We start from the raw sequence: 13,768 nt of genomic DNA, 5'->3' as shown, positions 1-13,768 counted from the left end.
CACTTAAGCTAGAGAATAACTATCTTAAATGTACTGTTTGAAGATCATTTATTTTTCTGATGATTAAAAGTTTAGTTATATGTGATCTGAAAACAGAAGCAGAGAAGATGGGATTAAATTGTAATATGAAGCCGAAACCGGTTTGGCTCAGAGCGTCGGCCTGCGGACTGAAAGGTCCCAGGTTCGATTCCGGTCAAGGGCATGTACCTGGGTTGCGGGCACATCCCCAGTAGGAGATGTGCAGGAGGCAGCTGGTTGATGTTTCTCTCTCATCGATGTTTCTAACTCTCTATCTCTCTCCCTTCCTCTCTGTAAAAAATCAATAAAAATATATTTTAAAAAATTGTAATATGAAGAATTTAAGTGGAAAAAAAACTTTTAAACCAAAACAGTTTTTCTGTAGGACTTTTTCATAGGATATAGAAAATACTATTTGATTATAGACAAGGTCTTGAATGGTTTAATGAAGGTTGTTCAACAGCAAGTAGGTCTGCTGTGTCCCCTTTACTATTTGTTTTGCATTTTCTAGTTATTTATATTTATTTAGTGTTGTGGTTTGGGTCTGTATTTTGGAATTTTGGGTATATACTTTACTTAATAAATTTGACAGTGTTGTTATGTTTTATAAGGAAACAAAGCATGTATTTTTAAAAACCACATTTTTACTTTTGTCATTTTTTAAGAGATCTAGAACTTTTATTAGGCTCTTTTCTATATCTTTTTATATGTTTGCTTGTAAAGTGACAAATTGTGAAAGAAGTTTTAACATGTGTTATACATGTATAACATTATACATCTACCATTTTGATAACTAGAACAAATGTTATCTTTACCATCTATTAGAAACATAGTAAAAATTCATTATTCATGTGAAATACATTTTTAAAAATAACCTCCACTTATGTTTTATTTTTTTCAAATGTGACAGAAGTGATGGTGAAAGTTCATGTTGTTGATCTAAAGGCAGAATCTGTAGCTGCACCTGTCACTGTTCGTGCTTACTTAAATCAAACAGTTACAGAGTTCAAACAACTTATTTCAAAGGTAAGTTTTAAAATTGGTTAGTGACTATTGTTGAGTGCTTGCTCTGTACAGAGCACTTTGTGATATAGTTATGAGTAAGATATAGGAATCAGTATTTACTTTAGGGAACCAGTATTTATAGCTAGGAGACAACTATAGTTAGGACAGAGGGACACTTCAAATAGAAAAAACAGATTGACCAAAGTATCGAGGTAAGAAAGTGTGAGGCAAGTATGTAAACAATGACATGTGTGTTTGGATGGATCATTGTAAAATACATGCCTAAAAATGTAAGTTCAGTTATTTCATGCAGGGTTTTTATTTTATTTTTTAATTTTTTAAATATATATATATTTTTTAATTAAATCTTTATTGTTCAGATTATTACAGTTGTTCCTCTTTTTTCCCCCATAGCTCCCCTCAACCCGGTTCCCACCCCACCCTCTGCCCTTACTTCCCCCACTGTCCTCATCCATAGGTGTACGATTTTTATCCAGTCTCTTCCTGTACCCCCCCACACCCCTCTCAAGTCTCCTGTACTCTATCGACCACTGAGCACACAAACACAGGCAAAATTGCAGGGTTTCTAAACTCCAAGTTAAGATCCCTTGGTGTAGTGGAAATTGTATAGCAGTCACAAGTGAAGAAGTTGAGTTCAGTTTTCAGTCATTCATCTTATATTAACCTTGTCTTTTATTTCACCTGGGGTTTCTTTTAACAGGTTGTTGTAAATGTTAATTAAACAAACAAGTGCTTTGTGAAAAAAAATTGTAAAGTTATATATAAAAGCTGGATTTTAAATATTATGTTAAAAAAACAATGACTTCTAACATTTTGTCAGAGTAACAAAGAAAACCAATCATATTGTAAAGCCATATTTAATTATTAAATTGCTCATAAAAGACTACATTACTGTAATTGCTCTGTATTACAGTTTAATCTAAAGTATAAGTACTGAAGTAGAATACAAAAGAAACACACAACATTCCTTTTCCTTAAGAAGCTAATAATTTGCTGGGGAAAAATATGTTTATAGAGGATAAAGCAGTCACAAAACATTGTGCCAAGAAATACAGTGTTTAAACTAGACTGCCTAAGAATTGTTAGCATTTGTTGTATTGAAAACCAGTTATATTTTTTAAAATGTAAATTATTTTGATCTGTTCATTTTATGTGAGATTCATAAAATAACATCAAAAATTAAGGATATGGAATTCTAAAATAACTTTAAATTTTACCTAATTTATTAAATCTCATTTTACACAGAAAAAAATTGATTTAGTAAAACTATTAACTATTCACAGAATAGAAAAGAACCCATCAAAAGTCAAGAAGTCGAACAAGCCATAGCTGGTTTGGCTCAGTGGATAGAGCTTTGGCTTGTGGACTGAAGGGTCCCAGGTTCCATTCCAGTCAAGGGCACATGCCTGGGTTGCAGGCTCAATCCCCAGTAGGAGGTGTGCAGGAGGCAGCCAATCAATGATTCTCTCTCTTCATTGATGTTTCTATCTCTCTCCCTCTCCCTTCCTTGCCGGGAACCAATTCCAGCATGTCATAATTTCAAGAGTTTCATCAAAAGGTTGATGAGACTTGGGAACTCAACAGGGTTGAGTCATACATAGTCACCTGTTGGGAATGGCTAAAGGCATTTTTCCAAACCTGAATAGGAAACTGATTGTGGCTGCCAGACAGTTAAAGGACATCTTAATCTACATGTTATTGCCTCCTACTGGCCAAACAACTGAACAGCCATAGGCTAATTCCCCCAAACTGACAATGTTTCTGTACCTTTTGAAACCTTACCCTTTAAAGTGTATTATCTCCACCTTGCCTTAGGACAAATTGTGTTAATACAAGCAAGGGTCCTAGACAAGGAGGGAGTCTTCAGTTCCTTTAGCTGAAGGTCCTCTGACCCCCAATGCCTTTCAAAATTATATTTCGTCTCCGGACTCTTTATTAGTCTCTGGATTCCTATGTCATCTACGCACAGCGCCTTTTCCAGATTCCTGAACCCTTCTTGATGCTGGGATAAGAACCCTGGCACTTCCTGTCTGAAATCAATAAAAATATTTTAAAAAAAAGTTGAACAAAAAAGGTGTTGAATTTACATCAGCTCTCAAAGAGTCAGTTATTTTATTTCTTGGGAATCAATTTTCTTTATTTACTTTGAGTTTGAGAGGAATAGAATTTTTAGTGAAAAATCATTAACCTTTAAAATAGTTTCAGAGCATGCATTTATAAGGTATCCTTTGTTCTCCTAATTTATAGACTAATTAATGGATGAGACTAGTAATTTTCCATAGATTCTTTTAAAAGATGTTAAATATCTACCAAGATTATTTTTCTCGTAATTTTTTTCTGCTGTTTTTAAGAACTCAGCATTGTCTTGTTTTCTCATATTTCTAAGTTAAACAGAAAGAGTATTTTTTTAAATTAAATTGCTTTCATTATAGGCTATCCATTTACCTGCTGAAACAATGAGAATAGTGCTGGAACGCAGCTACAATGATTTGCGTCTTCTCACTGTGCCTAGTAAAACCCTGAAGGCCGAAGGTTTTTTTAGAAGTAACAAGGTATCTCTTATTTTTTCATTATTATTTTTTATGCTGGTAATAGCAAATGAAATTAAGTTTTAATATTATAAGCTCAACCTCTAGTGATATCCTTTGTAGTCAGGTCAGATCTGACTTCTTTCTGTCCTTTGAATTAGTCTTGCTGATTCTCCTTTTTGCCTTGATCATGAGCTTCGCCCACCTGGAGTGTTCTTTCTCTTCTCCCTACACTTTTTCAAGCCCCCGATTAGTTCTGCCTCTTTGATGAAGCCTTCATGACTATTTTTGTCCACAATGATTATGTCCTCTGAATTTTATTCATTCTTGAGCTTCTCCCATAAAGTAGTACATACTTCATTGTGAAAGTCAGAGGCATGCCTAGTATAGAGAAAATTATCATATTGGCTTCACTCTTTGCTTACTCATTTATCTCTGTTAAAAATGAGAAAGTTCATATTGATGCTTTTGTTTCATCTCTTGATGTCACTCTGCATTTCATTATTTATCATTTTTCCTATGTATTTGTTTCTAATGCCATTGGTTTTCTCTGGATAAATTGTATTCAAGTTTCTTTGTTTGTCATTTTTATTTATCACCTTTTTCAGGCTCATTTTTCTTGATTTTTTTTATCTCATTTAACCATTTTTAGTATTATTGATTAACCCAATTGTAATTTTTATTTACCTGTATTTTCTTTTAATACTTTTGTGTGGTGTATTTGTGTGTAACATTAAAAGTTCTAATCTACCTTAATATTGGTTTAGGGTAAGGAGTGGGAGAGATCTATTTTTCTTTTCTTTAAATGGTTAACTGTTAGTCCTGATGTGTAACATTTATTGAGTAATAGTTATATTTTTATGCAAAACTCAAAACACTATTCATAATTGCCAATTTATATATGTGCATTTCATTTTCTAAGCTTTACTATGGAAAATTTCAAGCATACATAAAAGTAGAGAGAATAGTGTAATGAACCCCAGGTACTCATCATCTAGCTTCTATAATTATCAATTTTCATTTCATCTATATTCAACTACCTACTTCTTCCAGATTATTTAAAAAATATCCCTAGCATCATATCATTTCATCTAAGTAATCCAAACATATATCTTTAAAAGATGAGAACTCTTTTTAAAAACATAACTATAATTACATTATTACACCTAAAAAATTAACAGAAATGTCTTAATATCAACCAATATATATCTAGTAAGTATTCAAATTTCCCTGATTATCTTATAGCAATTTTTTTTCAATAGGATTTGTCTGTTCAAATCAGGATTCAAATAAAGTTCATAATATCTCTCTCAAGTCTATTTTTATTGTTTCCTTGTAATTAATTTGCTATAGAATCAAATCATTTGTCGATTAGATTTTTTTTTCTGTAATCTGGATTTTGGCCTTGCATTCCCAAGATATCTTTATACATGTTCCTCTATCTATATTCATGCTAAGCTTTGATTTCCTAAAGAGCAAGATATGGATACAGAAATTTCCTGAAAATGGACAACCCAATAAATAAGATACCTGCATGTGTGTGTCCATCTCTTATCTTAGCACAGTTTTATAGCTAATTGTAAATACATATGAACAATATTTATTTTGTATAATCCCAAAAACCATGCATATGTCTTTTAGAAGCATTATCATCCCAAAATGTATCACTTATTATGTATGCACTGTCTGGTATTGACATGATATGATGAATGAGAATGTCACTAAAATTAATGATGCATTATAACTAATGATGCAGTATAACTCTTTTGACTTACTATTTAGGTGTTTGTTGAAAGTTCTGAAACTTTGGATTACCAGATGGCCTTTACCGATTCTCATTTGTGGAAACTCCTGGATCGGCATGCAAATACAATCAGATTATTTGTTTTGCTACCTGAGCAATCCCCAGGATCTTATTCCAAAAGGACAGCATACCAGAAAGCGGGGGGTGATTCTGGTAATGTGGATGATGATTGTGAAAGAGTCAAAGGACCTGTGGGGAACCTAAAGTCTGTGGAAGCCATTCTAGAAGAAAGCACTGAGAAACTCAAAAGCTTGTCACTGCAGCAGCAGCAAGATGGAGATAATGGGGACAGCAGCAAAAGTACTGAGACGAGTGACTTTGAAAACATTGAATCACCTCTTAATGAGAGAGACTCTTCTACATCGGTGGATAATAGAGAACTCGAACAGCATCTTCAGACGTCTGATCCTGAAAATTTTCAGTCTGAAGAACGATCAGACTCGGATGTGAATAATGACCGGAGTACAAGTTCAGTGGACAGTGATATTCTTAGCTCTAGTCATAGCAGTGACACTTTGTGCAATGCAGATAATGCTCAAATCCCTTTGGCTAACGGACTTGACACTCATAGCATCACGAGTAGTAGAAGAACTAAAGCAAATGAAGGAAAAAAAGAGACATGGGATACAGCAGAAGAAGACTCTGGAACTGATAGTGAATATGACGAAAGTGGCAAGAGTAGGGGAGAAATACAGTACATGTATTTCAAAGCGGAACCGTATGCTACAGATGAAGGTTCTGGGGAAGGACATAAATGTATGTACTTAAAAAGGAAAAAGATCCTTTAAACAGTATCAATTTATACTCAGTGTATTTAAACTTTTAGTTTAAAAAATCAGCTAAGAGTTAGGTACTTTGTTCTAAGACCACCTGTAACTTCCTGGATTATAAGACTATTCCTATCACCTTAGTTTTCACTTTCGATGCAGTTATAGTGAACAGGGAACAGCATTCTTAGACCTGTGAAACACATTAGACCTTTGACAGTAATGATGTCAGGACTCTGGTAAGATGTTATTTTTAAAAAAGAATATTTTAAAATGGAAATAACTATGATAAAAATACTAAATAAAGCATTATGAAATAGTTTACAAAGTAAATAATATACAAAAAAATAAAAAGGACACTAGAAAATGCTTTACTCAAATGTACTCAATGCCCAGAAAAATGTTTGTTTCTCTTCCCTTTCCTCCATCCCCCAATGCAAACAACTCCCCTCCAACACCCTAAAAAGTACATAACTAATTGAAAAAGTCAGAGAAAGGAAAGGTGCTTTTGTTTTTTTAACTAAGTAGGTCCAAATAACACTGGAAACATGACATTTACACATACAACTTGCAGAAACTGAAATGAGAAAATGTGAATTGGTGGGCCTAAATGGAGACAGAGAAACTCTATTATAATAATGCTTTAAATTTCTGTGGAGTTTTTTTCTCTCGTAAGGCTCATTGACTTACATTATTTCATTTAGTTCTCATTAGCTGCATAAAATTGATGTAGATGCTTTTCACTGATGAGGAAACTGGCTCAAATAGGTTAAATAGTTTGCCTGAAGTCACAGAGCTAGTAGGTCACACTACTGGGATCAAACTCGGGTTTTCTGATTGTAAGCCTAGTGTGTCTTCTACCACCTCGTAACTACTACCACTGCTCCTTACTTTCCTAACGTCATAGTAAAAAAATTAGCCAGTAGCTACTGTGCTTTTTTACCATTTTCAACCCTGCAAGAGCATTGGAGAAATTAAAACTAGTTTCTCTTTAGGCAAAGGTTAGAAATTGTGGGGAAGCACGGGAGAGGCAGTTACTATATATCTGGCACTGTGCTCAAAGCATGATAACGATACTACCTCATTGAATTCACTGTAAAGCTATGAGGTAGGTACTATTATCATCTATTATTATCTTTATTTTTCAAATGAAGAAATGGTGGTACGGAGGCTGACAGCTTGCTCCATATCAAGGAAGCAGAAGAGATAGGGTTGGAACCCAGCCAGAGCCCACACTTTACTGTGTAGAACTAGAAATATGCCTATTTGGAAAGAATTCCTGGACATGTGTGTTTGATTCAACAGCTGAAATAAGCACTTAAATATATCAGAACATTTAAAGCTGTCAGATGAACCTATCATATACTCAGTGTCCATGTATTTTATCCATCTAATGTTTTATATTAGCTAAAAGTCAAATAATTGAAAAGGGTGCTTTTTCCTGCTTACAGTACAATAAAAAGTATACGATCTGTTCTATTTGTATCCTGAGAGGTTACTTTTACAGTTTTGTTTATGTTTTGTTTTTTGTGTGCTTAGGGTTGATGGTGCATGTTGATAAAAGAATTACCCTGGCTGCTTTCAAACAACATTTAGAGCCCTTTGTTGGAGTTTTGTCCTCTCACTTCAAGGTCTTTCGAGTATATGCCAGCAATCAAGAGTTTGAGAGCGTCCGACTGAATGAGACACTTTCATCATTTTCAGAGGACAATAAGGTTGATTAAAATAATTTTCAATAATAAGAGTATTTTAAATGATAGAAAAGAAAACATCTTGTACTACATCCAAGTAAGGTGAACTAGACACCCTAAATGGATAATTTGATGTTTAGTGGTTATTTGTTGTTGGGTGCTTTTTTATTCATCTAAATGTTAAATATTAACTGTGTCAGTTACTGTTCTAGGTGCTGGGGAATCAGAGGTAAAAGATATATCTGTTCTCAGAGCCCATTATCTAGAGAATTTGGGAAAACAAGCCAAACAGTGGGTGAGAATGGATTGTTTGTTCTGCTGAGAAAGTACATCTAAAACATGTTTTTAATTTATAGATTACAATTAGACTGGGGAGAGCACTTAAAAAAGGAGAATACAGAGTTAAAGTGTACCAGCTCCTGGTCAATGAACAAGAGGTAAGTAATACACTTAAGAGCAAGATAAGGTCACTTTTATTAGTTATTAAAAACATACAATGCAGAAATTTTATTACTAGTCATTTCTTTTTATCTCTCAAGCAGAAGCGGGCAGACTTCTTCTAGGATGTCTTTTAGTTGTGCAGGCCATACTGCCTCTGTCGTAGCTACTCAGTTCTGCCATTGTAGCACGAAAGCAGACATAGACTATATGTAAAACCAATGCAAGTGGCTCTGTCCCACTAAAATTTTTTTTATAAAAGCAGGCAGGGGATGAATGTTGCTGTCAGGTCATTTTTTGTTGTGCCTCTGCTCTGAAGTGTTGCTACGAACGTTGGAGTGAGGCAAAAATTTCCTGCTTTTCAAAGAGTATTTTGTTTTCTGGGAATGCTTGTATAATGCTACAGGTGGATAGCACTTTACCTGTAGAGTTTATAGGTTCTTTTTGTGTTCAGAGCATCATTTTATATTTAACAAGCATTTACCTAGTGTTTATTATGCACTCTAAGGGCTTACAAGTATTAACAAGTATTAAATCTTTTAAGTCTGTAACCACTATATGTTATTCCCATTTTATAGATGAAGAAATAGAGGCAGAGAAGTTGAGTAACTTGCACAAAGTCATAAAACTTGCAAATGGTGGATTAAGGTTCTAACCAGGCTATGTTTTGGGGAGTAATCAATAAAATATTTTAGTTCCTATAATACATAACCAGAAAAATAAGGCAAAGATCCTATTTTCATGATGTTTCTATCTTATTGGGGACCTAGACAAATGTGAAAAATACATAAGAGGATAAATTTTTCATGAAATAACTTTATTCATTCAACAAACATTTTATTGGGCACCAACCATATCTCTTACATGTGATCCATTACAATCATTTTGACTTATATGTTTCTTCCAAATTCGGGTCTTGTGGATATTATATGTCTCTTTTGAGACAATTAATGAATGTTACTTGGAGAATTAGTATGTATTTCTCTTATTTTAGTCCATAAAGTGATTCTTTTTACATTCAAAATTATCACTTTAATACAAAAAGGGAAATATGAATTTGTTATTTTAATCTTTACAGTGACTTAGTGAGGAAGATACTGTCCCCAGTTTTATAGATGAGAACTCTGAGACACAGGAATATTAAGTAAATTTACTCAAGATAACTAAGTTAATAACTAGTGGAGCCAAGATTTGAACCTAGGAAGATATCTTAGACACCTAAACTGAGGCCCATAATTGTCACAGTATAAAGTGTAAATAAAATGTCTTGTTAATCTTATTTTAATGTATAACTCAAGCTCTAATTATTTATGTTTCTAGCCATGCAAGTTTCTGCTAGATGCTGTGTTTGCTAAAGGAATGACTGTACGGCAATCAAAAGAGGAATTAATTCCTCAACTCAGGGAGCAATGTGGTTTAGAGCTCAGTATTGACAGGTAAAGTAAAAACACAGTGTAATTAGTGACTTGAAGAAAGAACGTGTGTCAAATTATATGGATTGGTGTGATTTTCTAAAATTAGAAGAATTAAAAATTCCTATAGTATTCAGAATTTTAGCACTGCAAATTAGTTTAATAGAACTAAGCAAAAGTGCTAGAGTTGTATTTAAATTTCCTCTGTAGAATACTACTAAATCTGAAGTATTGGGAGCATTTTATTTTATTTTCCCCCAATTTTAATAAATAACCATTTCACTTAAGCATAATTAATTTTCCTTGATGTCAGATTTATGTCATTTTTTAAAATTAAGAATTTCAAATTATAGTACTTTAAAATGTCTTATCACATTTGTAGGTTTCGTCTAAGGAAAAAAACATGGAAGAATCCTGGCACTGTCTTTTTGGATTACCATATATATGAAGAAGATATTAATATTTCCAGCAACTGGGAGGTTTTCCTTGAAGTTCTTGATGGTATTACCAATATTTTTGTGGGGGGAAAATCACTTGGAAATGCTCTATAATTAATAGAAGGCTATAGTTTTTTTAATCAAATAATGAGTTCTTCTATCTTTTCTCTAGCTCCCATTTGCCTTTTAAATGTTCCCTTTGTGCTCTGATTTTTAAAAATATTCCTTCTTACAGGGAAGTTGCAATTTCAAGATTGTATTTTTAGTACTTTTTATAGAAAATGTTAAAAATATTTTCTTAGCCATGTTTGTTATTTAGTTTCTTTTTTCGTTATGGCTTATTTTGTTTTGATAATTCATCAGAGATTTAGAGAAAAATGACCTATTTCCTAGGCTTTCTTAATAAAGTACCACAAAGGGGGCGGTTTAAACAACAGAAATGTACTGCCTCCCAGTTTTGGAGGCTGGAAGTCCGAGATCAAGGTGTCAGTAGCGTTGGTTCCTTCTGAGGGCGAATTTGTTCCATGCTTCTTTCCTAGCTTATGGCGATTTGCTGGTAGTCTTTGGTGTTCCTTGCCTTGTAGATGTATCATTCTAATCTCTGCCTTCATCTTCACATGATGTTCTCCCTGTGGGCTTATTTATCTCTACCAAAATTTCCCTATAGTATAAAGACACTAGTCACTTTAAGGCTTACACTAATGATCTGAATTTAACTTGATTACCTCTGTAATGACCCTAGTTCCAAATAAGGTCACATTCTGAGATACTGGGGTATTAAGACTTCGGTAAGTATTTGGGAGGGGGGCCAATTCAACCCATAACAGTTACCTAGAGGAGGTACTTATGTTTGTCATACCTCCTGGTGTTATCAACATTGGTATATTTAAAGTAGTATTTTTCAGAGGAAGTAGTGGGAGGAAAGTTGGCTTTTAGGAGATTATATCAAGAGAAGCAACGGGTTTTCTATATATATTCTTTTGTGACTTTGCTATCGCTTAGAAAGATTTTAATTTCCTTTGTTTTCCCATAGAAATTAAAATATGTTCTGAATGTTTCTATATATGATTGTGATAGTTTTCAGAAGGCTCAGTAATACTAACACTTCACCTATTTCAGGTCTAATTTGGTTTAAATTTTAATGGTTGAAATTTTGATTAAATGACAAGTTATGGGGAGATCAGCAAAAATCAGGATACTGTATGCTGTTGCGTGTAAGGAAGTGTTTCAGGATGTTATTTCTTCTCTGAGTGTCTGGGGCCTTAGAGAATAATTACCGTGTCTGGGTAGGCCAGGAAGAGATCATGAAGAATGCAGAAGTCACCCTTCCTAGGAAGGATTGATTATGTATTAGCAAAGATGGGTTAGCCAGAAAATGTTACTGAACGGTGGGTGCCTGCATCAGTATCATTCCAATATATATTTTAGCATCAAATAATTGGGTAAGAAGTAAGTCGTAGAATTAAATCTAAGAAGCATTTATTGACCTGTAATTTGCCAGGCATTTCTAATCCTTGGTGCTACAAAAATGAATAAGCAACTAGTGATTGCCTTCCAGATGTACATAGTCTGTGGGTGAACCAGAACTTGAAACCTGTAATTCCAAAATGATAGGTACTAAGGACCAAATCAATACAATTTGTTCTTATATGTACCAGAGAGAAAGGTAACAATTGAGGTGGGTTTTGAGAAAACGGTAAATTTTGGGGGTATAAATTTAAAGAGAAGAAGTAATGACAGCTTGAGTAAATAAAGGAGGTAGAGTGAAGACGATGTGATTACGATTTCAGATTGTGGATAGTAGCCAATAGAGAAGCAAAGATCGGAGAACCAGAGAAGAGAGTAATTGGTAGAGCAGTGCTCAGCAGGAGTCAGGAGAGAATGGGATTAGGAATACTGGTGGAACCAGAGCTTGCAGAAGAGTTAGGAATTATCTTCTGAGACTGGAGGGGGAAAATAAATATTTCATTCTCAAACACTCCTGGGGATAATTGGTTTCTTTTATGCCCACTTTGTAAGAGTAACACTTGAAGTAAATCCTTTTGTTTAGTCAGGCATAGGAAAAGTCAAATTAGAAACTCTAGAGAAAATACTGTGCTAGCCTAATCTTGTACGTTCATAGGGGTGGAGAAGATGAAATCCATGTCACAGCTTGCAGTTTTGTCAAGACGGTGGAGGCCCTCTGAGATGAAGTTGGATCCCTTCCAGGAGGTTGTGTTGGAAAGCAGTAGTGTTGATGAGTTGCGAGAGAAGGTAAGTTAATTTTTAACAAAATGAGTTAGTATACATTTTGTATTTTCTCTATATTGCCTAAGAGGTATCCTAGGAAGTGAGTGCCAGATACTGACACAGCAACCTTTCTTTCTTTGTCTCTGTCACATTTTATGACACCTTGAATCACACATTCTAGTTGTTTCTTAAGGCTCCCGATGCCTTGAAAAATAACATTGGCTTCTGTCCATTCAGAAATGGACCCTCACTTTCTGTTATTTCGATCAACTTTGTCCTAAGTCAGTGGTTCTCAACCTTCTGGCCCTTTAAATACAGTTCCTCATGTTGTGACCCAACCATAAAATTATTTTTGTTGCTACTTCATAACTGTAATGTTGCTACCGTTATGAATCGTAATGTAAATATCTGATATGCAGGATGGTCTTAGGCAATGCCTGTGAAAATGTCGTTCGACCGCTAAAGGGGTCGCAACCCACAGGTTGAGAACCGCTGTCCTAAGTAGTTAGGATTAGTTAGAAGTTACCAGAGTAAATTGCTGTATGTATTAAAAAAAAAAAAAAGAAAAGAAAAAGAAGAGGGAGGTAAAATTTGGTAGAGAATCTAGATGAAAGTCTCTTTTGAATGTATTTTATTTTTTTTTTATATATATTTTTATTGATTTCAGAGAGGGAGAGAGAGATAGAAACATCAATGATGAAAGAGAATCATTGATTGGCTGCCTCCTGCACACCCCATACTGGGGATCAAGCCTGCAATCCAGGCATCTGTCCTGACTGGGAATTGAACTGTGACCTCCTAGTTCACAGGTTGATGCTCAACCAGTCATGCCGGCCAGGCTAAATTTTTTATTTTAAAGGTGAGAGTTCTAAGGATCTCTGGGAAAAGAGTGAATTATTTAGAAGCAATACTAGGACAACTGGCATTTGGGGGAAAAAATTATTTTGATACTTTACACTAAACACAAAAATAAATCATAAATGTATTAAATTTATATTAAAAAGTTAATAAAGTGATAAATATACCAGATGAAAATATTTTTATAATCCTGGAGAGGGAAAGATATTTATAAGCATAATACAAAAAGCTAAAAAAAAAAAAAAGATATATAAAAGTTAAATCTTCTGCACAGCCAAAAAAATTTTTTAAACAACTGATAAACAAAGTTAAAATATAAGAAAGGAAAAAAATATTTGAAACAATATATGAAACATTATGTCCATAATTTATAAGGAGCCCACTACATTAATAAGAAAAAGATGAATAATCTAATTTTAAAATGGCCAAGTACATGAATAGGCAATTTGTTGAAGAAATACAAGTTAAAACAACAGCATTTTCACTTCTTATAATTGATGAAAATTTAGAAAGTCGGTGAATACCTAAAGTCATCAAGGTAACAGGAAATATTGTACACC

General features: G+C 33.9%; 1 protein-coding gene across 8 annotated transcripts in view; it reads left to right on the top strand.

The window, feature by feature from the left end:
- USP47 (ubiquitin specific peptidase 47) overlaps positions 1-13,768 on the top strand; it is a 96,269-nt gene that overhangs the window by 78,791 nt on the left and 3,710 nt on the right. For 7 of the 8 annotated variants that reach the window (XM_006089607.3, XM_023754532.1, XM_023754530.1 and 4 more), the window contains 8 exons: positions 929-1,044; positions 3,477-3,596; positions 5,355-6,132; positions 7,683-7,858; positions 8,191-8,271; positions 9,593-9,708; positions 10,067-10,185; positions 12,244-12,374. In XM_006089607.3, coding sequence (XP_006089669.1) covers positions 929-1,044; positions 3,477-3,596; positions 5,355-6,132; positions 7,683-7,858; positions 8,191-8,271; positions 9,593-9,708; positions 10,067-10,185; positions 12,244-12,374 — 1,637 coding nt within the window. The remainder of the gene's footprint in view (positions 1-928; positions 1,045-3,476; positions 3,597-5,354; positions 6,133-7,682; positions 7,859-8,190; positions 8,272-9,592; positions 9,709-10,066; positions 10,186-12,243; positions 12,375-13,768) is intronic. The other variant, XM_023754531.1, reaches the window with a different exon arrangement.

Source organism: Myotis lucifugus, unplaced genomic scaffold (genome assembly GCF_000147115.1).
Source record: "Myotis lucifugus unplaced genomic scaffold, Myoluc2.0 scaffold_61, whole genome shotgun sequence".
NCBI lineage: Eukaryota > Metazoa > Chordata > Mammalia > Chiroptera > Vespertilionidae > Myotis > Myotis lucifugus.
Note: the sequence above shows the minus strand (reverse complement) of the source record. Positions and strands in the feature narration are given on the sequence as shown.